The sequence below is a fragment of the Furipterus horrens genome, unplaced genomic scaffold (assembly GCF_987537825.1).
Source record: "Furipterus horrens unplaced genomic scaffold, mFurHor1.1.pri manual_scaffold_5, whole genome shotgun sequence".
Classification (NCBI taxonomy): domain Eukaryota; kingdom Metazoa; phylum Chordata; class Mammalia; order Chiroptera; family Furipteridae; genus Furipterus; species Furipterus horrens.
The window spans coordinates 73,429,136-73,454,711 of record NW_028327175.1 but is presented as its reverse complement, the minus strand read 5'-3'; the positions used below and the strand labels follow the sequence as shown (position 1 = coordinate 73,454,711).

The window sequence follows — 25,576 nt, the reverse complement described above, 5'->3', positions numbered from 1 at the left end:
TATATATATATATATATATATATATAGCGAGAGGGAGAGAGAGAGAGAGCACAGGAAAGTACTGTCTTACCTACTAACACATAAGGAGGGAACTAAAAGGAGTGAGGAAGTCATGTGTCTATCTGGCAAAAGAGTATTCCAGGAAGAGGAAATAGAACTCAAGGGTGTGAGGAGAGGTGTTTGCCCCCATGGTTGAAGCAGGGTAAGTAGTGGGAGCTGTACATGTGTGGGAGGGTGTGTGGTGGATGGGGGAGGGGGCTGTGGTAAAGATCTGGGATTTCACTCCAAGTGAATGGGAGCTCCCCAGGTCCCCTGGGGAGGTTTTGAGCAGAGGAGTAACATTATTGGACTCAGGTTCCCCTAGGATCACTCTGGACTCTTAAGCATCTATCCAGAGTGGAGCAGAATCCTTTGTTTCTCTAGATGGAATCCTATGGATTCTGTTCATTAAGGGGAAAAACCTTAGGAAAGTAGATGGTGCAGGAAAATGTTCTATGTACTGGTGAGTAGAACATTTATAGATCAAATACGTACATTACAAGAGAAAAAGAAAAAAAAGCAATATACGAAGTTGCCCTTGGTGTACCTTATTAATAAACCCATGTAGTTATTGAATTTAAGGTAAAAAAATAGTGAGTCTGCTGCATTTGTTATTTTTTTGAGACATCAGGAAAGGCCATTGGCTCTGTCTGTATGAAAACAGGCAGGTGGCTTTGGGCTCAGCAAACCCCTCCTCCAGACAGAACACTCTCAGTTGGATTTTGGACAAGAGTAATTTCTACTGTACTATTAATTTTGGTTTTGGTTCCACAAAGTTGTCAGCAAATTTACTTCTTCTCCAGGCCAAGACACTGCAGACACAGGAGCAGGCAAGAGCTGTCATGAGGTCAGGGACAGCAATGCCCAGCTAAGAAATCTCTCCCTCCACCGGGGAGTGTGTCCTCAGTGTGCGGCCAGTTTTCCCAGTTTTCTCTTTGGAGCATGGAGTTACTGTTTTGTTTCCTATTTCCTCCTCCAGCAGTGCATATGGGTACTTAGGGGCAGTCAGTTACCACAATATAATATGAAAAGACTTTTTCTTGACATGCACCTGATTAGGAAGGATGCAAAGGGCATGTCCCTGCAGGAAAAAACCCCCACTTAACTTTCTTACTGAAACCTACCGCAAATGCTTAAGATCACCAGTCAAGTTCTACCAAGTTTTAACATATTCCAGACTTTTTTAAAAGAGCTTCTGAGAAATTATGAAACAAATTTTTGAAGTAGGCCAGTCATGAAGAAAAATATGATGTAGAGTTTTGGCATCAAAAAGACTTGGATTTTAATACCCACTCTGCCATATACTAGCTGCAGTAGTTGTGTATGGGATCAATAACTGCTTGTCTCTCTAAGCCTCAGTTTCCTCATCTCTGAAACAAGGATAATAATTCCTGCCTGGCAGAACTGTTCCGGAATTAAATTTAATAAACCTACCACAGTGCCTGGTACATAGAAATAGTAGATAAATGGAAGCTATTATGATAATATTATTATGCACCCTGAAATGAAGTTTCCTCCCACAAATCTCCACATCGATTAAGAAATAATTTCATGTTTCTAATTTGTATTTGGTCAGGTTAAATAGAGAAAAGGAAAGATTATAGCAAAATAATATTCTAAAGTAATTGCTGCCAAAAGAATCCTAAAATATGAAAATATAGGTCTTGTTATTAATCCCTTAAGACAATCATTTGTAATCATTCAGTGAGAGATTTATTGACTACAATATTCATTTGGAGATGCTAAACTAATGAGAAATTGGCCATTAGTTGTGATAATGGTCTATCATTTTGAGCATATACCATGTGTATTTATTTGGCCTCATTTCAAAATAATGAATTATTTTGAACTCATTTCATTTTTTGAAAATGTCCTTATGATTTAGGTCATGCTGTGATTATATGAGTAGTATTCCTATAATCCATTGTCTAGAATAAACTAGATGATTCTGGGCTATTTTAAGATTGAGAAACTTCAAACTTTTTTTCCCCCAGAAATTACATAATGGAGTCAGAGGCTTCTCAAACCCCTAATTTACCTTTTGATGCCTATGCTTGATTGTTATTCCATATTAAGGTTTATTTTCTCTTTTAAAATAGTTCTGCACAGAAAGAATGTATGCTAAATACTACTTCGAGGGAATGTTTACAGATGCAAATGACTTCTATTTAAGGAGCTCATGATTAAAATGTGAAAAAATGTGGCACTAGAAAGCATGTGAATAACCTTTGAAAAATCTCACAGTAGAACTGACTATGGGATATTTATAATCTAGGATTACAGATATAAGGGTATGTCTGTATATGCACGCTTAATGAGCTACAAAGAACCTCAAATTGAAATTTGTTAGTCATATTTTATATTTTAATTTAGATAAGTTAACTTTTATTATTGGGCAACTGTAATGTGGAATAAACTAAAAGGCCAATGAACTAGAAGGAGCTAGCGTTACATTTGCCTGTAACAGGTGAGCCAGACAGTTTCCACAATTGCATCTTTCTGATAAAGATGAGATATCTTTCCAATGAGCTCTTAACTGGACTATTTCAGTCTCTCCTGGATGCTTTGAGGCTCAAAGTATATTTCATTATTTTATTTCTTTACTGCTCACAGAGGAGGCTGCTGATAAAGTCAGGAAAAAGCTGGGATCTTTGGTGGACATATTTTTTCCATCTATTTGCTTGTACCCAGGCAAGCAGATATCTGGTCTTCGGTTTCTTGTTTTAAAGACTAACTTTCTGGAGTCATCCAAGAGATGAGTATAACTCATGTGTCTCAATTTGGTGGAAATCATGTCATTCACTCTTGGGCATAGGAAGCAGTCCAGCTCCAGCCCTGCGTGTGGGTTCTGGGGAACGGCCCGGTTCAGGCCCCGGCTGCCCAGGAGAACTAATGAACATGTCATGCGCGACTCAAGTTTTCCGGTCTCTGGCACAGCTGTGGCACTTTACCCCCCCTGCTGGGAGGCACAGCACGCTGGCCATTTGTTGGCAAGTTCATATTTCACACTGCAGGGAATTGAAATGATTGAACAGACAGAAGACGAGCCTTATTTGCAGTAGCCTACGCATCCCTAGACTCTGATTTGGCATAAAACATCTGCTTCATGATCTGCTTCAAGGCCAGTTCCTTTCCTCCCACAAAGGTTACGACTTCAGGCAAGCTGTGCTTCCATTGGCAGGGGGAAATTTGCCCGAAGACTTGATTTAGTCAGAATCAAAGCATCCTGCCACAGAATTTCTTTTTTCAATTATCTCCGAAGAGGCAACCAGACTTTAAATGTGTAAGTATCATAAATGCAATGAAATAAGGCACACGCTCCTTCCTCCAGAAGCCTAAGAAACTCACCTAGCTATCTGCCAACACACCTATCTTGGCAACAGCACATTGTAGGTATGGCCTTTGGTTGTGTTTCGTTAGGCCCATCAGTGTGGTGAATAAGCGTTGGTGTTAACTGCAGTGTTTACATCTTTCAGATTATAAAAGCAAACTGGCATGATGCTGAGTGTAATTATTACCATTTTTCATAGTGAGGAAGCATCGCATTGTACAGCCTTTGTTTTGTAGTATGATCTTAATTACTAATTATGTTTACCCACGTGATTTTGTTGTGCATAGTCATATATTTTGTTCAAGACAGCCCATACTAGCCTTACAGACATATACAAAATTAAATCCTGGCATTTTATTATGCCAGAGCAATTAGATGCCATCCTTGTAATGAGAAACATGACATCTTCATCGCTCTCCTCTATATTTTCATGTTGTTTTAATGCACACATTTACCAGACTTTAATACAGTTTTCCTGTGTACACATACACACACACACACACACACACACACACACACCCCTAATTGAATATCTGCATATCTCTAAGGAGTCCTCTGGATGAAGCCATGTATTCATCTTCTTTAGTTCTTAGGCCACTTTGGTTTAAGAGTAAGAACTGTTGCTTTTATGAAGTGCCTTTTTCTGTAAAGTCAAAACCTCACAGCAGTGCACAGAAAGCCGATGGTATAAAGGAGCTAAGTAGAGTCTTTAATAGAGAGAGCTGGGTTGTAAGTGTTTTTGTTCCTACGGAGCAGATAGATTTGGCTCCATCTGTTCCATATTCATAACAAAGGAGCGTACTTACAGGAGGGCTGACTTCCCAGAGCCGCCTGGTAATGATCTTTTCACCAGAATGAAAGCATCTGAACCCAGTGGCTTGGCCCTGCGAAAAGCAGCTAGCAGGATTGCCCTTCAGAACCCTGAGTTCCTTATAGCTCAGGTTAATGTAAAATTTCCCAATATATAGAATGAAAAAAAAAAAAAAGACCGATTTCTCATCTCCCCACAGGACTGTGTAGATGGGAAGTTCAAAATGTATGAGTTTTACTACCCCCTCTAGCAACCAGGAAAGATTTGTAATTAGATAGTGGGGGTGGGGGGGAGTTTGCACCTTTGAGGTATTTAAAGGTATCACAGGGGAAAGGATAGTCTAAACTTTCTAGTTGTTTCTATTCAGAGCTTTTAAGTCTTTTTAAAACTGGGGTTAATGAATAAAAATATAAGTTACACCAAAAAAGGAAAAAACAGTGTTGAGTTTTGTAATTAGCAAACTCGAAGCTAATTTCAACTGAGACCTCTTCAATTAAAAAGATAAGTTGACCCAAAAGTGTTTGCTTTTTCTTCCACTAAAGCAGAAGAGAAATAGAATGAATTTTTTTGCCCAAAATGCAGAGCTATACAAAGAAACTTTCTATTTATATGACATGTAGAGTCAGCACAGAAATGTAAATAATTCCTTAAAACTTAACTAGGACATCAGTATTAATATTATAGCTAGTGGCTAGAATACTTGTACTTACATACTAGCTTCATAAATTTCTTAAGAAATGGGAACATATTTTTGAAGAATAGTTATTCTCTTTTTCACTTCTATGGACTTTTCAAATACTAGAAGCTCCTAAAAATACGTCATTGATTTATTTAATATACTTCATGTTTAAGTCACAACTGTAATTTATCAACCTTTTATTATCCATTTAGGAAGCATCTGTATATTGTCTGCTTGCTAAACTAGGATTTTTGGCCAATCAAATAGTAAACAAATCTCTAAACGTTTGCTGCAGCCATAAAGTGGGCAAAATTTTCATCTAGCTATGAGATTACTCTGCCCTATAGCAAGAGGAAACATAAAAGTAATATTGAGGGAATGAAAAGCATAGCCTATCAATTCATGAAGATCTCAGGTTTCTAGAACACTTTGGTCTCTGTTTTTGTTTGTTTGTTTGATTATGATATATGGACCTGAATATTCTCGCTTATTCAGCTCTTCATTCATTTATTCATCTCTTCAAAAATATTTTTGTGTGTGCCTATTTTGTACCGAGTACTACGTTAGGTTTTAGAAACATGGTGGTGCATTTAAAAAAGGTTCCTACTTCTGGAGCTCACCATTGAATTAGGAAATAGACAGTAAACCAGGAAACAAACAAATCTCTAACCACCAGTTATGCTAGGACCTATGAGAGCTGTTAGATGTGGTGGCAGGAATATGGAGAGCAGAGGTAGAGGCTTTCAGCAGGGTAGTCCTGGGAAGTCTCTCAGGGAAGGCAGCATTTGAGCCATGGCATGGAAGGAGGTATCAATATGAATTTTTGGTGTACAGAGGACAGTTTTTGTCCATGGGAAAGGGTTAGTTTGGATTTAATATTTGACATTTGAGTTATTAAAACTAAAATTAAAAAATATAGCTCTTCCTTAAAATTTCAAATTTAACCTATTCAAATTAGTTCATACATTTTAAGATTCTATATATAAGATGAGCAAGTTTAAGCATTTGGCTCCATTTACGAACTTGGGTAATTAAACTCCTTTCACTATTAGAGATTTAATATATTCTTTTTTCTAAGTACTTACATTGGCTGACTGTAATACTGTCTCAAGTACTTAAGTATTAATAATTCTTAGCATTGTAGAATTTAAACTGAAAAATATGATGAAGTTTTAGTTCCCTTTTAAATGTTTTAAAACTTGACATAAACCTAAGATTGCACTTAGAAGTCTAAATCATCTGTTTCATTATATATTTTAAATTGGAATTACATGTATGACTTTTCACCCTAAATGGCTGAAGTTTTCCTACACTTTAAAAGTACTAGTTTCACATTCTCAAATACTTGTTTAACATAAAATAATACTCTGTGGTTTTGATTCTTCTAAAAATGCCTGTAGTTTTCTTTTTCTAAAAAAAATTTTTTTTTTTAAATTTATTTTTAGAGAGAGGGGAAGGGAGAGAGAAGGAGAGGTAGAGGAACATCAACGTGTGGCTGCCTCTTGTGCAACCCCAATCGGGACCTGGCCCACAACCCAGGCATGTTCCCTGACCGGGAATCGAACCAGCAACCCTTTGGTTTGCAGGCCAGCGCTCAATCCATTGAGCACACCAGGCAGGGTGCCTGTAGTTAGTTTTCAACTCAGCTATAGCTAAAGTGGAGTTACGTCCCTCAATGCAACTTGAGGGGTTACAATCTCAGGTCTAGCGTTTGAGGCTTCTGAATGAGTGGAGGATTTCAGCCAGGATGGCTTCACTCTCACCTCTCTCTGATCATGGTCACCCCAGTGTCACTTTTCTACACTTACCGTCACCTTGCCTTTATTCCCTGTTTACTGGAGGGCCTTGTAGTCCCTTCACAGGCTGATCGTTTGATGAGATTCTGTTTCTGGCCCGAAAGAGGCCAACATTCCTTTCATTTACTTCTTACCTCTTGGGACCACACACAGATATAAAAATGATACGCATTTGAATTTTGTAAATCATTCTGGGCTTTGGCTGATGAGTAGGTCACAGTTTCCAAAATCATTCCATAAGAAGGAGCCAGCAGAGAGGGGAGAGAGGAACATTCCAGGAAAGGAGGATTTAAAACAAACAAACCTTTGACATTAGCCACTACACATCTCTTCGTTTTTCTTTTTTATTCTAAACCTGAGTTTTGGTTCAAGTTAGTTAATAAATCATGTAGCAGCCACACAGATTTTTGTTTTTTTTACTCTAGACTCATTCTTCGATTCTTTATTGGACACATTATGAACAAATCAGTGGACTCCTCAGAATTGAGAACCTGCGCGGCTCCCGATCACAGGAAACTCAAACCATAGCAGAGATGCTATGTAACAGCAAAACGGAATGGAGTGTGTGCTATAAAGGGATAGAAACAAATTGTTGCAAGCACCCAGAAGAAATTTATTGTGTTGGAGAAATGGGAAATAGCTCAAGTGGCCAGAGGGATCTGGATTTGAGAGGCAAAGGAAAGCTCACGTAGGAAAAGGGAGATGGGGGAGGTTCTGGGAAGAAACATTGTTGGGACTACCTGTTAAAGTGGCTTAAAGGAGGGAAAAGAGTGGGAGAGATAAAGGAGATCAAAGCTGGGGCAGATGATAGAAGATCCTGACTATTTTTCTGTGGGATGATGCCCTGCACCACACAGCCATTAACTTGGGTGGAAATGGTCCTACTCAGAGCAAACTGGAAGTTAGCCCCTCTTATTAGCTTTATTCATTCTGTGAGTAATCTTCATCAAGGAAAGTATTTTTTTGTGTGAAACATGTTGTATAATCCTGGTACCTAAATGACCCCTCCTTGGCAGAACTTAGCCTTCTAAAGAAATAGATTTATTTGTTCAGGCCTCTAGGGTTCCATTAATGACCTGCTATGCAAAGGAGTAGCTACTCCTGCCTGGATGCTTATCTTACCACCAGAAATGGCAGGCACTGGGCACGGTGTGGCCTACTGGCTGAAAAAAACAACCAACGCAATAGTTGATTTGTGTACATAGGTGATTACCCAGATATGATGCAAAAGGATATTGAAGACAAGAACAGGAACCACTTACAGCAGCCCCTGCCCAGGGACAAGGGTGTGCTTGATGCGGTGTTTGCCTACTGCCGGGCCCTGTGGCTGGACACAGTCGCTGTAGCAGTCTGTGCAGCTGCAGAGGCGTCTCAGCTCCCAGCCACATTGCTTCTCTGCATGATTTACACCCTCATTTTTGGTCAGCATCCCTCTAATACAAGAGCATGCTCATACTCTTAAAATGGAGGGGAACAAAGCAATTCAGCATGATTTTTTAAAAAACCCAGGATCTTCCAATGACCTTTCTAATTCTCGAAATTCTCACCCCAACCTCAGCTCCCATCCTCACATAAACCTCTTCACCACCATCCCGTATCTTGCCCCACCCCCCACAAAAGAAAAACTACGGTAGAATCTAGTTTTTCTAATTTAGGCTACAAGTAAAGGGTCCCACTGATTTTCCTGATGACTCATCAATAACTTTTTATCCCAGTTATCCATAACCTAATCCCCTCTCCCTTCTACAGATACACAGTCAGAACCAGAGACTGCTTGCGTAGGGAAATTGCCATGCAGAGGGAGCAATCAATATTGATGGAGCTGATGAGATTAATCTGTAGTGTTGTGAAATGATATTCTAGATCTACAGGGATCTGTCACCTGCGTTTCCAAGTGCGATATAAAAGTTTATTGCCATACTTAATTTTTTGTTTCCAAAGGGAAAGGCTTACTGGGAAGCTGAGACCTAGGTGGGTTAAGCTGCTGACTAAAAGGCACCAAATAAGTCAGAGTGGGTGAATCAGGGGAGAGTTCAGATCATTATGCATGCGCTCAGACCACTAAAGCATGGCCCGCCCAAGGCCCGTCTCCAAGGCCCCTCTCCAAGGCAGATAAGGATGAAAGTGGTTATGAAAAAGTCAAAGAAATATTAACTTTTTTCAAGGAGCTTCTTGGAATTGTATTAACTTGATGAATTATTAGTAATTTACTGTCATGCTACATTGGTGTTATATGATAACAGCATTCTTTCTGTTAATATGTACAAACGAGTAATAGGGTTTGTGGCTTTCTGTGCGTACCAGTTAATAGGCTCCCCACCAGCACATCCCAGAAAAGGCATGGGGAGCCCGAGGAGAAGCTCCGCTCTGGGATTCCAGGAATTCTGCCTTTTCTCTGAGGTTTTGTTTTTGTTTTTATTATGTGGCTTCTAGTTGAAGAGTTTCTGTAAGCAAATCATTCTGCTTATCTGTCTTCTTTTGTCAGATTCTACCCATCTGGCAAAGCAGGTGAAATTCACCAAAATCACCACAAACAGGAGGAGAGAACTATCCGAGCTTAATGGCTTGGGACTTTCATTTCAGTAGTGTGGCCTCAGGCCAGCCAACGTCTCAGAAAATAGTTACAATACTAGTTTATAATAGGAAATTTACATTTTCCTAACTGTTCAAAGATGTTAAGTGATTTTTTTTTTTTAATAGTGAAATATCCAATAAGGGACTTAACTAAATCTCCTCGTGGTTAAGGTTTGGTTAACAATTAAAATTATATCTAAATATTATCTTTCTCTCTGTGCCTATGTGGACTGGATTTCTCCAGTCACATCCTGGAAGGACGAGATAAAGTCTAGATTCAGATCTGAGATTTAAGCTGACTTCAAATTTTCTTACCTACAATTAGTAATACTTCTTTCTTAGAGGATATTTTAAAATAATTCTCTAAATTTCAGTTTATTTCTTTTTGTTTGCTCACACTTCAAATAAATGTGTATAAAAGCATGATAGTGTCCTATTTGTTTATTCCTACTAATCAGTAGAAAGAAACTTGTTCTCAGCCTTTTATTTGAGGTTGCTAAGAAAAAGTAATTGATCTACTGTGGTTTAGCTACAGGAATTTAAATAATACTTAAGTTAGCATTTGCAGTGAGAACTTTGCCTGAGGGAGTAGAAAAATGGAGGGGGGAGCAATGGGTGCATGGTGGCACCTCCTATTTTCTCTTTTGTCTGAGGCTGCACAGCTGGAACTTATTTTACTTCCCTTGCCCTGAACTTTACTCTAATTATTTGTCCCTGTTACAGTTCCCTCGTGTCATAACCAAGTTTTAGCTTGCAGAGTACGTGGTTTCACCCTTATTATATTGTAGGAAGTACACCCCTCTTTCTTTTCTATTTTTTTAAAAAGAAACAACCCCAAAACCATATCAAAGTATATAATACTTACATGATATTTTACATTTCTCCAAGGCTTCCGCCTTCACTTAGTAACCTCATTTTCAAGTTTTACATCTGGGACTTTGACCTTAACCTGCCGGTGATTTAAGTCTTGAGATACTGCAGTCTGTAAGAAATGAAATGTGTGGGCGAACGGAGCCAGCTCCTGTGGGTGCTCTTAGGGTGCTTGCTTGTTATTAAAACATGTGACTTTTTGAATCTCAAAAGGTAGAATGGTGAGATATATTCCATCAAAACTGGTGATTTTTCTTCATATGAAAATAGGTGTTGCGCTGTTTTTATAAAGGAGCAGACAGCCAGTTCCAAGTTGTTGCTGGGGTATTCTTTTTTAGCAAGAGGCCTAACTTTTGTTTTACGACTCTTTCTGAGGGTGTGGTAACCATTTTCCAAGCAGTCCATTTGGCTTTAGTTAATTTCTCTCCTATTCCCACCACTTCTGTTCCCCACCCTCTACCCACATACACAAAATAGATTTTATGGATTCATTAAATTCTAGAAGGCATTTTCAGTAGTACCATTTATTTAAATTAGCTTTACTTTTTCAGCATTTATTGTGAAAGAAATATTAATGCTTAATTCCACCATCACTTGTCTAATTTGCATATATCTGTGTTGAATGTGAAACCACATGAAAATCTACAGAGGAAAAACTGGGCTCCGCTAACAACTAATAGCCTATCTTTTCTTTTGACTTGTACAAATTGAGAAATATTGCCTGTGGCAAACGTAATGGAAAGCTGCATTTTTAATGCTTCCACATACTCATTTCTTTTAAAAAAGAAGAAAGCAGCTGACTATTCTTAAAAATAAAACTTCTCAAAGTACCCAGACTGACAAGGGTCACAGAAAAGGAGGGGGATTTTGGACTTTTGGAATTGAGATTTGAGGAGAAATAAGGTTAAGCAGAGATATTCAAGTTGACTAAAGAGTACAGTCTTGGGCCTGAAAATGTAAAAATACAAGTTTCACCCCCTCCTGCTAAACTCCCAGTTCTTCCTGAAGATTGTTTCCTTGATTACTTTTGAATTGCTTGAAATCTCCTATGTTTGTATTTAATTTGATAGATAGCCTGTGTAAAAGGTAACCTATAGTAACTTTTTGATATGAAGAGAAGTTTTAACTTATTAAAGCGCTTTTATTTCATGTATTTTTAAGCTCACTTTTACATTCTATTTCTCACGTTTGAGGAAAGGCATTTTCTCTTATGATTTAAGTTTACATTTTGTATCCAAGATATTTAGGTTTACCTATCAATTTAGAGTTCAAGCGAGACATCATGCTAATTGCAAGAAACAGCACAGGTTGGCTACATTAGCAAAAACAAACTAAGTGACATGGGACAAAAAATGAAAAAGCTTTTAAATGCCGGAGTGAAAACAAATAGATACGTCTTGTAGTTTTTTTTCAACAGCAGTTTATAATTACCGCTCTTCCAGGCCTATTTTAAGTGAACTTGTAACAGTAGCTTGAGAAGTAAACTACAACAGTAATGGACCCAGTTGTTTAGACAAGGCAGCAGAAGGGGAAAGGAGCCTCTCTGTGGAATCAAGGGCCAGGTGGGCCCTTAGGTTAGGTGATAGGTCTCAAGTCAGCCATGGGAAGCCTTTGATTGCATAGAATCAGTTAGCTCTTGAGAAACAAATTACCCCCCAATTTGTGGCTAAGACAACATTTATTTTTTTCACAGTTTCTATGGGTGAGGAATCCAGGGGCGAATTAGCTGGGCCCTCTGGGTCTGACTGTCTTACAAAGCGAGAGTCAGTTCACGACTCGGCTGAGGATTCTCATTCTAGCGCACTGACGCGGCTGGACTCGGTTCCTTGCCAGGTTTTGCACTACCGCAGCAGTTCCTTGTCACGTGGGCCTCTCCATTGAGAACTGAACAATATGGCACTTTGCTTCATGAGCAAGAGGGACAGCAAGAAAGAGAGTGCTAGCAACAAGGGAGTCACAGTCTTTTGCACCATAATCACAGAAGAGACATCCCATCACTCTTGCTATATTCTGCTCATTAGAAAAGCAAGAAAACTAGGTCCAGCCCACTGTCAGGGGAGGGAAATACACTAAGGCAGCAGAAAAGGAGAAGCGTTATTGGAGCCAAGTCAGAAGTAGCCTACCACAAGCATGATGCCAGCATTCTCTTTTCTGCATCAGATTGAGAGGTCTCTGTAGAGAATTGTGACATCAACATCACATATATTTGCCATGCTAAATACAGCTGTTGGGAGTACTGATCTGGGGGCATTGAATGTGATCCCCTTTATGTATCAAATCAGCTGATAAGTGCTGAACAGGGCTCACCTGAGCCCCAGGAGACCAAGGAAACACGTTTTCAGGAATGGCTGAATGTGGGGCCCCTGTCTGAGGTCCTGGAGCAGAAGGAAGATAAGGAGCCCTTGTGGCCTTATTAGCATCCAGAGGGCCCCCAGGTAATATTTCATTATGTGTTGTAAGTTTTTGATTGGTACTTTGCAGACCACTAGGGGGAAAAGACTCTATGGTTTGATTTATGGAGTTGCTATTAAGATCATGGAGGTTGTACTTATTTTAATGGTCCCCATTCCCCTATTCCCAGCTTCCTGACTCCAAGTGTACATTTTCAGCAATAAACTGAGTAAAGGATATGATTTTTTGGATTATGTGACAGATGTTTAAGATGCGAGTTGAATTTTTCATTTTCATTTGACAAATTCTATTAACAAAATCCATATATCTTTATAGGAAGAGTTCATGTCTTGGTTTTCCTCACCTGTTAACACCTCATATTGGTTGCTAAATCTCCAATTTGGGAACTTGGGGACAAATTGTTTTCATTCTACCAGTTGCCACTGGTTAGCTTCCAGAGGACCTGCAATACCTTGATAAATTTCCCTCTGATAAACATGTCTAGGACACCCTCACACTTCCAGACAAAGCTAATTCCCTGACCACAGCTGGGCTGGCAATATAGGCTGACCTTGGTTGTCACATGGATCCCTCCTGGTGCCCTAAACTGCGATTCATATTTATGTCCCCAGCTGGAATAAGCACAACGCAAAGATAGGTTGCAACATCTTTGCATCCACAGCACCTAACAGGGAAACTGACACACAGTAGGGATTTTAGAAGTGTCTGAATAGACAGACAAACCTGCAGCAATATATAATGCATGTTAGTAACTGTTCACTATTAGTTTTCAAATGTTCACTATTAATTTTCTAAGGAGCAGCATAAGGACTTAACTAAGATAAAGATAATCCAGTCATTATTAAGGGATGTCGCTTGATTCATAGGGATTGATTGATATTACTTACCTTCTGACAAAAAGGCACATTTTAAGTGTTTATTCTATCATGTCTATCTTCAATTCATTTCCTCATAATTAATCCTGAGAGAATTTCCTTTGTAAATTTACTGTATGAATAGTACATCTTTTAGTTCCTATTATTTTGTGTTTTTAATGCTCAATTCTTAGCTTTTTTTCCCTTTGACTAGTAAAATACTTTGATATTACATTATAGCTTCAAGTATTACTAAATATTAGTAATCTATATAGGTGATATAAAGGCATCCTACATTAGTCAACCAATGGGTAGGGTTAAGAAGTCTGGCACGTAACAAAGAATAAAGCCACACTCTTCCTCTTTTAAGCTTGGCATAAAAAACCGAGCTTTGTTGATATATGGAAAAAGGTTTTATGCTTTTTGTTTTTCAGAGTGGTAAATAAGGAACCCAAGTTAAACTGACCTAGCAAGGCACACCCTCTGAGGCAGGCTCTAAGGGTTAAGAGTTTACTTTACGAGCTCAGGTCAGAGATTGCAGAGTCATTTGATTTAATGTAATCTGCATTGTGAACTCACATTATATGTTTATATTCTTTTTTAAATATTTTATTTATTTTTAGAGCGAGGGGAGGGGAGGGAAACATTGATGTGAGAGAGAATGTGTTTATAATCTTTATTTTTTTCTAAGTATTAGAGTATAAGAGGTCAGGCACGTTATCCTTGTTATAGCCTTTCCGATGATAGAGAGATGAGAAACTAATGGTGAAGTTTGATGGAAAAGAGAGGTTTTTATTTTATATAAGTACATTTTATATTTTTAATTCACAAAGAATATAACACATCTAGTAGCTAAGGCTAACTGTCCCTCTTTGAGAGCTGGTGAGAGACCTCTTCAGTTTTTCCTGGACAGCTTATTTATTGCTGTTTAGTTATTACAATGATTTTTATGTCCTGGATTTATAGGATGTCTCCTACTTATAAATCTGAAAGAACTGTACTAATTCCAAGTTCCCTCACTAAAAGAATTAAACATTTGATTCTGCTTTGAGCCTGTTATATCTTGCAGCGTCATGGAGAAAGCTGGTTAGTGCACATGGCAAATCAAGTTCCCAAGGTTTGTAGCGAGTTCATCACAGCTCAGAAATCCATACAACGACAGTGTAAATATCCATGTGTCACTTTATCACACCACCTCCCGTGAATAAGACAAATTAGCTCAAGAAGCCATGGTTTTTCTAATGACTTGGAGGCACCTACATATACTGTATTTGTGTTGCACGTTTGCAGTTGGGGTCCACAGGAAGGACACCATTTCCTGGATCAGACCACAGAGTGCAAATATTGTGCCCTAAATAACGCACTAGTTACTGTAAATGTCAGTAGAGGGAGTTTTTCTGACTTTGATTTAATGAAAGCCTACAGCAAAGCCAGCTGTTAACACTTCTTAACTGCTTGTCAGAGTGAACAAGGGAGATGGGGAAGGCCGAAAACATCTTCTTTGTATATTTTGGTCTTACAATTAAAAGTTTTCAAAGTGTGTTGAATAGCAATGCTAGGGGTTCTTGGCAGCTTGATGTCTTTTAGGTGGTGAATTATAAATTCTCCTGTAGGACAGGAATCTGGAATTACATGAGGAGATTCACGTAAAATTAGTTTGGAATTTGCATCTTAAATCCTCTCACCTGCAAAATAAGCATTTTAGTTTTCTGGACTCCCCCTGAGGAATAGCAAAAGGTAAAAATCATGGAGAGAGAAGACACTCCAAACCCGGCCATCTCTTAGTGACTGAGGGTATCGCCCAACATATTGTAAGCCATGTGTGTTTTGATCGATCTCATCTGCTGTGTCTGCACAAAGAAACCACTTGAAGCAAACACGTAGGGAGGAAAGTATGCAGCACTCATTTCTGTAATTTTTGTCATTTCTAGAATGTATTAGTAAACATGTGTGATTGCTAATGGTCCTACTGCCTTGGTAAATCCCTTTGATATTATGCCGTGTGTGCTGAGGGGAGATAATCTTTCAAATGCAGGAAGAGTTTATAGTCTTATTATCTTGAAGAGAAGAAAGTTTCTTCCTCAAATGTTTTATAACTTGAAACATGTTGTCATGTTTTGGTAAGCCCACTTTATTAATTCCATCCTTCTCTGTGGCAAAATTTTAAAAATAAATGTACCATTGCATAGTAGTTTCTCAATAACATATTGTACTTATAATAGCATGATGGAAGTTGCTGGGCTCCGTTTAGTCATCTAGAATGTGGAGCCAAGTTCTGAGTAAACCCTCTAATTGAATTACCTGCAAAGCACTGACAGACAAGCTTTCAGGACAGACAAAGCTTTACTTTCCCCAGCAGAAATAGGTCATGTTTAAGTTGGCCTTGTAACTATCTGTTACTGGTTTTTGCCAGCACTTTCACCTTCGGCTCTGCTGGGCCCCTTTTCCTGCAGTAGAGGAGGTGGAGCTCTATGAAAGCTGGGGAGTGCTAGCATTATCTTCTTATTTTAGAGAAAATTGATAACAGATCAAGTTAAATGGAAGAGCCTTTGAAATAAAAACCCAAAGCATTTTCTGTAGATTACCAACATTCTTGCATGATTCTTTCTTTATTGTACTGAAAGGAGAACACAGGGGTAGAAAAGTAGCCCTTTCTGTAAGAGTCTATATCAATCTGAAAAGTATTTTTGTGTTAACTTCTGGGAAGAATTAGAGTATGCTGCTCATATTCAGGAAAGAATTTGTAGCAGACCATTTGCATTTAAAAGTGAAGAGTAATCTGTTGTTCTCTCCATTTTCTCTTCCTCTTTTTGTTTTATCCACAGCCTCTGCAATCCCAGATAATGGAAGAAGGTCCTGTCTAAAGCTCAAAGTGTTTGTGCGACCAACAAGTAAGTTCTCCAGAATCAGCTTCAGAGGGCGGCTTCTTTGCGCATGCTTAATTGTATGGTCTGGTTCACAGCGGTAAAAACTTTTTACTGTTAAATCCTGTGTCGTATCTGTTTTGTATATCAACATCCATGTTTTAGTTTTCATCAGATTTTTTCTCGTCATTCTTCACGATGCTTTTATTTTAAGTACACAGCAGTTGCTAACTTGTTGTTTCTTAAACTGTTGTATGTTTACAGCAAATGGGAACAATATTGGCATTTGGATACATGCCATTGATTGTAAAGCAATCTCTACATAAATAAAAGGAAAAAGAGAGAGAAAGAAAAAAAAGAAATGGGAGTTTAAGGGTGTCTGCACTAACATATTTGGCTGTTATCTCTATTTTTGTTATAGATAGCTGTATGAAAACTATAGGTGTTCATGATCGTGTTTTCGATGTTAACGACAAAGTAGAAAATTCATTAGAACCAGCAGGTTAGTATGCTTAGAGAATCTCTCTTAACAAATGCATCTCTCTGGTGCTTCAGTACTTTTTTTTCCTTTCTTCTTCTCCGCATGTTTGCATGTTAGAGTTGCTCTGCTTTTTGCTCATTGCTAGCAATGCTAATATTACTTATATTCTACCTCATTCCTCCAGTATCTCTGTGTAGTGCATGTTAGATAAAATGCCTTTTCTTTTTTGGACTTGGGTTTGATATAATGCCGTATCCTAATGTAGAGTCCCATCAGAATGCCAAAATCTCACTACTTTTTACCATATCCTCCGAGCATGCCGATGAGTCACTGTGAATATTAATGGTTCTGTTTTCATAGAAGACAAAAAATTTCTATTGTATATGCTTATAAAATTTTCTTTCATATTATGTCCAAATCTGTGGATAGAAGTAATAAGACTTATTGCATACAACAGTAACTAATTAAACACATTTAATTTTCTCTAGAAATTCACATGCATCACTGAAGTACTTTATTTCAAATATTGGTGCTGTTAATAATAATTGATTTGGAGAAGTATAATCGTGTTGCCTCCTAATACCACAAATTCACACACCTGCTGCTCCCATAAATTATTGCATTTGTCTATCAAGCCAAAAATGATCCTTGATTACTAAGACAAAATAAGTATTAAGGATAAATAGATTTTATCTATTACTAATTTCTACATACTCAAACCTTCCCATCAATGTGAAGAAAAAGAAAACTCACAAAAGCACTCATTAAAGCATGTACAGTGTAGACTACTGTAGATAATGTAAACCTATAAACTGTCCATTTAGTTATAAATTCAATCTGGCTATTTAATGCAACTATAGATTGGTTGTGAGGTGTGGGAGCCCCTATCCACTGTTCATTGAGGAGTGCCCCTCTGTCTTCTCGCCTTCCTGTGGGTTCCTTTCCTGGCCCTACTTGCTCAAGATCTTTCCTGGTTTGCTCACCCATCTCCTGTGATCACCTCAAGTTAAGGGAAGGAAAATTATTTCCTTTCCACAGAAAGATGTGAGCCCCCTCCCCTTATGTAAGCAGAGACTTTCTTTCATCTATTTGCAGTAGGACTTCTTTCGTATGATCCTAGAAATTAAAGTGTGGTGAGCTCCGCTTTATCCTTCAAGTATCATTACTGGGACACACAGTCATTGAGCCTTAGGGAACCGTAGCCTGAGTAAATGTGGTGCCTCAGGACATACAATAGCTCTCACATTGTAACTGACAGGAGGAGTTAGGTTTTTCCCCCCAAGCATTCTTGTTTTTCTAAAGCAGGCATCTTACCCGGAGCACAAATGAGAGGTGTGTACAATAAGCTCTCAGAGGCCCTAGTGGCTCCCTGGGGATCAGTTAGCTGCTTTAGACATTTGCATTTTAAATGTGTCCTGGAAATCTGGAAGCATCACTGTGGCTTTTCAAGGTACCAAACTCCTCACAAGCTCAAGGACTCGGGCCACTGTGGGTTGAATTAGATGGGATTTCTTGTAAGGACCACAGAGTTTACACTTCCTTTTATAACTGAGATTTGCTGAGGTCACACAGCTACTTAGAGATAGGTGCAGATCTCTCAACTCCCATTCCAACGTTAATATAAAAGTAAGATTCTCTTACCTGTTTGTAGAGATGTTCATTAAAAAAATTTGACTCTCTTGGCTTTGTTAATATCATGCATAAAATGACCAGCAAAGTTATAAACACGTTATCCTGAATTGTGATTTTCTAACCTGTGCTTTTACAGAACCTAGGCATATCCTTCCAATGATCTCTTTCCCAGGTAAATTCCATTGCCTATCAAGAAAGCAGGAGACTGCTTAAAAACATAACAGATAGTATGTTTTTGTCTTCTACTGAAGAGGCACACTGAGGACTATTCTGGCAATAGGAAAATTACCTTTGATTTCAACTAATAAAATGCAGCATATTAAGATGCATTCATACATGAGCATTTTTCACTGTCTTTTGGGAAACAGACTTTCTTTTTACAGAGCATTTAAAAATTCATGATAGCCCCCAAATCTATACCCAGATAACTGATGGCAGTTTGACAGTATGTAGTCAGAGAGAGCGTGGGGAGGGGAGGAGTGGATGCGCAGGTGTACCTGCATAGGTATACATGCAGAAAAGGCTCCTTGTGTCTGCCATGACTGTGCTTAAGGGCTTTCTGGTGAGCATCTTCACTGAATAAGTAAGACAAGGTTGCACTACCATCCCTGGCTGTATAAATGCAATAGTAAATCTGAATACTTCACCTTGTTCCTTAGAAAATTCAGTCAGATTTGTAAACCCAGACTTTATGAATCCATCAAGCCGGAAAGGTTTCCACTGCATGTTCTCAGCAATGTGTACTAATTCACCTGTCTTTGGAATGTATTTGTCTTTGATGTTTGCTTGCACACTCTGCCTGCCAGTTTCCTATCATCAGGGATACAGGATGATCTCAGGGCAGACATATGCCACATAATATGTTCCAAAATGTTGCTAGCATCCTCCCAGTTAACTACCGAAACCCTCAAGTGAGGAGTCCTGTAGCCAGGAGGCAAGACCTGATTTGGCTTCTGAAGAGGAATATTTTCTTCTTCCAAGTCACCTTGATTGTTACAAGTGTTAGAAATGCTCTTGTTTAGGTATAAGTCCCATTGGGATAGAGTTTGCTTATGATTTCCCTCTTAGAGTTCTGAAATTGTTCAGATTTATTCAAATGGCAGCATGTTTCTCAGTTTGCTTCTCAGGGGCCATAGAGTCTCCCAACAGTGAGGCTCTGTTTTAATCAAAGCATGCTTTGTAGAATCCTGAGCCAGGATCAGCATGCTGCAGGGAGAACAGAAGAACCTTGATGCCCTAATGGGACAGATTTTTCTCCTTGGAAGGCAAGATGGTACTTACTGGTTGATTGCTTAGAAAAGGGATGATTCTAAAGATGGCTCATTATTAGAGGGCTGAAAAGCACTTTTAGCCCCATGCTTCACTTATATGAAAAACAAATGCTTCCCTCTCAGTGTCCTGTAGGTTCATTCACCCTGTCTTCTGCTGCAAGTCTGGAGCAATAACAGACAGCCCTCACTGAGCATCCTGGGTGGACAGGCAGGGCTGGTTCCCTTCAAGCCCACACTGAGTATCTAAGTGTTACTTGGGCACCTTTTAGCAGTACACTTCCAACCTTGAGGACAGGGCTATAGCTTAGTAAAAATAAGGTGGTGAAGGATCCAATAGCTGATGTAATTTCAGGTGTATAAAATAAGTGGCATTTCAAAGTGAACTCTGCAATCCTCAGGATTTATGGTTCTTTCACAATTAAGCCTGAAGCACTCTATTGTTCTGATTGACAATATATTGGTGCTCTTAAGAAATTATTTGAATTTTAATTTCAGGGCAATTAAGGGCATTTACATCTACCTCCTGTTAACTACAGACTTAATACCTTTGCAAGGCGGAGAAAGAGCATAGAAGAGTCCACAAGTATTTGGCTAACCTCTGTGGGGCTTTATATTTTCTTCTGCATCCATTTAACTTTCCATTCTCCCTTTCTAATCTTTCCTAGTCTCCTAAGCTAATAGCCACTCTACGCAGGTTTGTTAATGTCCAGGAGAAGGGAGCCAAACTGGCATAAGGAATGCAGGAGATTCTATGCAAAGAGAGGCTAACATAAGAGCCCTTCAGGGCAGAAGACTCAAAGCTGAGAAAATATATTTCTTAGTTCATGTTGGGCATGAACTTGATGAAAAGAAATAGCCCACCTGAGCATATCTGAGGCAGGGGCTGAAAAGTGGTCACTTTGGGGCAAATAATAGGGTGCATGTCTCCACCCAGAGAAGAAAAAAACATTCTTATTGTGACATGTTGTGTGGTATGAAAATATAAGCAAATTTAAAACAAGAGATAGTTAATCCATTAAGATGTTTGAGGTGGGTCATTCATGGGTATTTGGGGATTATCCTTTGAGGTCTACAAAACTGAGAACAAACACTGGAGTCTCACTTGTCACCATTGTAACTATTAAGTAAAGTCAAGGTAACAATGGCTGAGCTCCTACAGGAAGGTCCCCTGAAGGTAAAATCTACCACAGAACCCCACTGTTGGCCCCAAGAACATGCAGTTCAGTGATCACATCGTCTAAAAGCATAAGGTCAGCCAAGTGCAAGGAAGAAGTGCAGTACTAGAGCATAGCACGGCTCAGAGGCAAACCTCCAATCTATCTTTGGGTACTAATTGCTGCAAAGTTCCTGTTTTGAAGTTAAGCCTGTTAATCATGCAGATCAGGAAGGCTATCCCAAGTCAGAGGCAGCCTCACAGAATACTTTATAGCTAAATAAAAGCTTACCTCACTTAATCCCTTTTATTTAGAGAAAAATTTGCATCCATGCTGATGATTTATGTGCCAAGCTTCAGCCTGATAAAGAATAAAAATAGTTAAGTTCAAGTAATTTAATCCTGGAGATACAGGGTTTCTGATGGAAATAGCACCGTAATTGATGCCTAATTGTAAGCAAACCAGCAGGCACTGGTTTAGTGGGCATTATATATAGTTTATTTTAAATGCTGTTGTTTTGGCATTTGACTTTTCATATTTGAAAATTCATCTACGCTTCCAATCATCAGGCATTCAACACTAACCCTGTGACCTGCTTAAAATGAGGAAAATGGGCAGCCCGTTTAGATTAACCACTAATATGCCAACATAACTTCCCCCACCCTGAACATGTTACTTGCTTCTCTGAGGCATCTTGGGTTTAAAAGTTACATTCAGAGATCTCAAGTTTGTGCAAGATGTGTCTAACTGCTGGCAAACCATAGGAGCTCATGTGCCAAAGGTTACCGTGTGGGCATAATTTCCCCCCCTCGGTTTTTAAAGAAACTATTAATATTGCCGAGAAAGTCCAATTTTCTCTGCTTCGCCTTTGTTTGCCGTAAATAATGAGTAATTATGCAGACATGAAAGTCAATGGTGGCACAAGGTTCATTACCTTACTTTGCAGAGGGTGGCGAGGTCTGTTAACAGCAGGCAACTGCAAGAGAGTTATTAAGGATGTGAAATCTCATTGGAATGTGTGCTTTCTATTTGAACAGATGACACCGTACATGAGTCAGCCGAGCCATCCCGCGGCGAGAACGCGGCACAAACACCAAGGATACCCAGCCGCCTTTTGGCAATTCTACTGTTCCTCCTGGCGATGCTTTTGACATTATAGCACAGTCTCCTCTCGTCACCTGTCAGAAAACATCAGGGTCTTGGAACACCGGAGATCCACCTAACTGCTCATCTTAAGAAGGGACTTGTTGTTGGTTTTTTGGCAAATGTCAGATTTTTGTTTTCTTTCTTTCAGCCTGAATTCTAAGCAACAACTTGGGGCCGTGGGGGCGGGGGGCTAAAGTAGTTGCTGCCTCCCTTACCCCAACCCCCGCCCTTGCCCTTGACTTTTCTCACCCCTTCCAAATTAAATGGACTCCAGATGAAAATGCCAAATTGTTGTAGTGACACCGGTGGTCATCAGCTCCTGTGCATTCTCCTCGAAGAGCTCACCTCCGTGAGCGCACTGTGTCAGCAGTATGTGGTCAAGGAAGAATAGTGGCAGATGCAGGCCGGGCGGCGAGGCCCGGGAGGGTTGGACTCTCCCGCACAATATTTATGCCTTCTCAGTCTGGACTGCAAGAGGATTATGCAGGCCATCACGCCACCATGTCAAGTCCAGAGGGAAGGCATTAGGAACAGATACAATACTACACCATTTCCTCTAGGAGTGTGTAAATGAGCAGGCTTCTAAAAGGTTGAGACACTGGTTTTTTCCTTTTGGTCTTTTGTTTTTTAGATGACTGTCTTAAAGCATTCTTGACAGTCAAACTTGTGCTCCTTAAATGAAGCCTTTTTTTCTAGGAGGCGGGTAGAGTGCCGGAATGCTAGCACAGAGCAAGTGTGAAATCAGAGAAAACTCGAGTTTGGTGGGGGTGTGTATGTATGAGTGCCTCTAACTTTTTTGGTGACTGGGCAGTGTACACCAGATTTTTTTTCCCTTTTGACTACAGATCACCATGGTGCTACAACTATTTTTTTTTTAAAGAAACTCAAAGAGGCATTTTTATGAATAAAGTGACCTTCCCCAAGGCTGACAAGCCAGGGTTGATGAGTGCATAAGGGAATAGCTTTGGATCCTCCTCTGGGGCACAATAGGAACCAAGGAAAAGATGTCAGTGGCCAGAGGAGATGTGATTTGGCTTTGCTGGAGCGCCAGTGTGCTGTGGCCTTTCCCCGACCCCCCCTCCCCCAATGCCCACGTTTTGCTCCACACTCCACGACGACAGGGGCTCGGACATAAACCCCTGTCACCTGGAGAGTCAGTCAGTACTACTTGGGAGGGCTAAAGGGAAATTTGGAATAAAAATTCCAAAGTGTGGAATAAAATAATTCAAGTGTTGATTTTATATTCTTTCCCTTTCTGACACAGCCTGAAGCATTGGGGGAACATGTGTTTATCTGTGGGAGATAAACAAGATGGAGTCCCAAAGACTTTAACAAAATATTTTTTTAAGAATCCACTAGAATAGAAAATACATTATTTAGATATACTTTATGCTGAGAGTGAGTATATATGCTTGTCCTATTTAAACTTGTGAGAAAAAGTGGTATCCCTCGATACATTTAGAATTATGGGGGCTGTCTTGTCTCATTGTGGGGATGGGGCCAAAGGAGAATAAATGCAGGATGACCCCGTTTAAGGCATCTCAGCATGGCCAGGAAGGACTGTTTCCAGTTAGTTACCAGGAAACGCAAGCCTTGGGGGTTTCTACTGGTAAGGCTGTCATGGACTTTAAACTCCAAAGCCTAGACAGGGAAAAGTGTCAGACCAATGGAAAAGAAATCTTGCCTTTTTTGCTATTGCACGACATATCAACAGAAACCATGCCTTTTGAAACAAACAAAAAAATAAATGCGGTGATCATCATGTAAGATATGAAAAATTGGAAGAATTCCAGCAAAACGTGGGGTTTTAACATTTCTTTTTAAAAGTATGTGTAAAAGAGAAAAAAATGAGGTCATCTTATGGACAGATTTCATGAATGGGAATTTGTTAAGAACTGTGAGCAGCTCTGAATGAGAAAAGTATGTGAACAAAAGGCAGCTGTAAAGGTACTGCGCCCCTGGGAGTTGTACACATGTTGAAATGTAATCTGGGCTTACCTGGTCCGCTTGGAGTGGATGTTACTACTGGGGCGGCTTGCACTTGGAACCAGTGAGTAGGGTTGCCAGCCACGTCGATGCAATTAGTCCTATTCCCCCGGACATCAGGAGCTTCTCTGGAGTGGCAGAGTCCTGTTCACAGAAGGCAGCCACCATTTCGCTGAAACAAAAGTTCACAGCATTGGATTCTTTTTTCCTTTAACTATTTATATGCTCAGTACTCTCAGTAATATCCAATAATACTACTTTTTATTAATAGTTACAGGCTTGTTGTTCCAGTGGGATTTGGGTAGAGGGAAAAGAGATTCCTTCTAAAATGGATCAATAGTCAGAACCAAAATAATACTGCATGTTCTATAACCACAAGGAAATCAAATGATCCTGTAATGATTCCAGTTAGTCATTACTACATTAGCAGTGCTAATTTCATTTTAGAAATGGTGACTTCTGTGGTTTTTCTAGCATTTGTCTCTAACAAATGATGAAATAATTACTCATGGCCCTCTCTGCCAACTCTTTCATTTTTCACAGTGAAATTAGACCCCTGTACTTCACCATTGTGCCACTACAAGTTAAGTAAAATAAGATAAAAGTAGCAAGACTATCCACGCCAGTAGACTGTGTGCTTCTCTACCTATAAGTGATGTAATTGTAGGTAACGCTTGCCGCGGAGTCTTCAAGATAATTGGTATCAGATAGTTTTCATCTTGTCAAAAAGTGCTGGTGGCCTTTTGTGGTGTCGTTACAACCCTCTGGGGGCTTAGCAGGATGTCGATGCAACTTTGTAGCAGCTTTTAATTTCAAAAATAATTCAAAAGTCTGAAAGACAGCCTTAGCTGCCTCTCAGCCCCAGTTAGTTAAACCCCAGCGACCTTTGGCCCTGGTTGCCTACAGCTTTGCAACACCAAGCAGGGAAATAAGGATCTGTCTGTTTAGTGGATACCGTGTATCCTTTAATAGACCAGTTAACAGTCCGTGTTAGTTTAGGCTATTGTTTTGTACTGTACTTTCTTGGGTGGCAGAGGAAAGAAAAGTAAAACATTAAAAAAAAACAAACAAACCTGCGTTCTTTAAATTCTGTATTATTAGCAACCTCTGTTGTATATAGTGTTTGATAATAAAGTATTAATTTGATTCTTATGTCTTTTGTAAGTGAGAACAATAGTCTTTCAGGATACAAAATATGCATTGAGGCTTTGAAACATCCAATGTATACTTGCTTAAGAAGAGTCACAAGTGGCCGAGACACTGCTCCATGCGAGACGCGCATGTGATCATCACATTCCCAGACTCGAGACTCCGCCATCTTGGGACCTGGAACAACATGATTTTTTGATCGCTATTTTGTCCTCAGTGTTTTCAAGGTCTGATGTTGGAGCCCTATGGCGTTCCCCCCAGCCCCACCCCACCCCAGCATGTTGGTTTGAAAAGGTGTAGGGAGTTTAGAGATGGTTCTTACTTTGGTTTGGTTTTCTTTGTGGTGGTTTTCACCGTTTCACTTTTCCCCAGGAAAAATAACCAATATCACACAGCCCGGGTATGAGAGAGAGTGCAAATAGTTCCCGCAGGAAGGTTACAGGGAGGCTATTTCCCTCTGTGTCACTGTGAAAGGAAGACTTATGCAGTACCTGTGGATGTCCAGGAACTTTGTTTTTCTCTGGTGC

General features: G+C 39.5%; 1 protein-coding gene across 2 annotated transcripts in view; it reads left to right on the top strand.

Moving 5' to 3' along the window:
• Positions 1–22,788, top strand: part of EFNA5 (ephrin A5) — a 275,094-nt gene extending 252,306 nt beyond the window's left edge. The window contains exons 3-5 of one of the 2 annotated variants that reach the window (XM_090276544.1): positions 16,192–16,257; positions 16,652–16,732; positions 21,806–22,788. In XM_090276544.1, coding sequence (XP_090132670.1) covers positions 16,192–16,257; positions 16,652–16,732; positions 21,806–21,927 — 269 coding nt within the window. In that variant the 3' untranslated portion in view covers positions 21,928–22,788. The remainder of the gene's footprint in view (positions 1–16,191; positions 16,258–16,651; positions 16,733–21,805) is intronic. The other variant, XM_090276545.1, reaches the window with a different exon arrangement.
• The last annotated feature ends 2,788 nt before the right edge of the window (positions 22,789–25,576 follow it).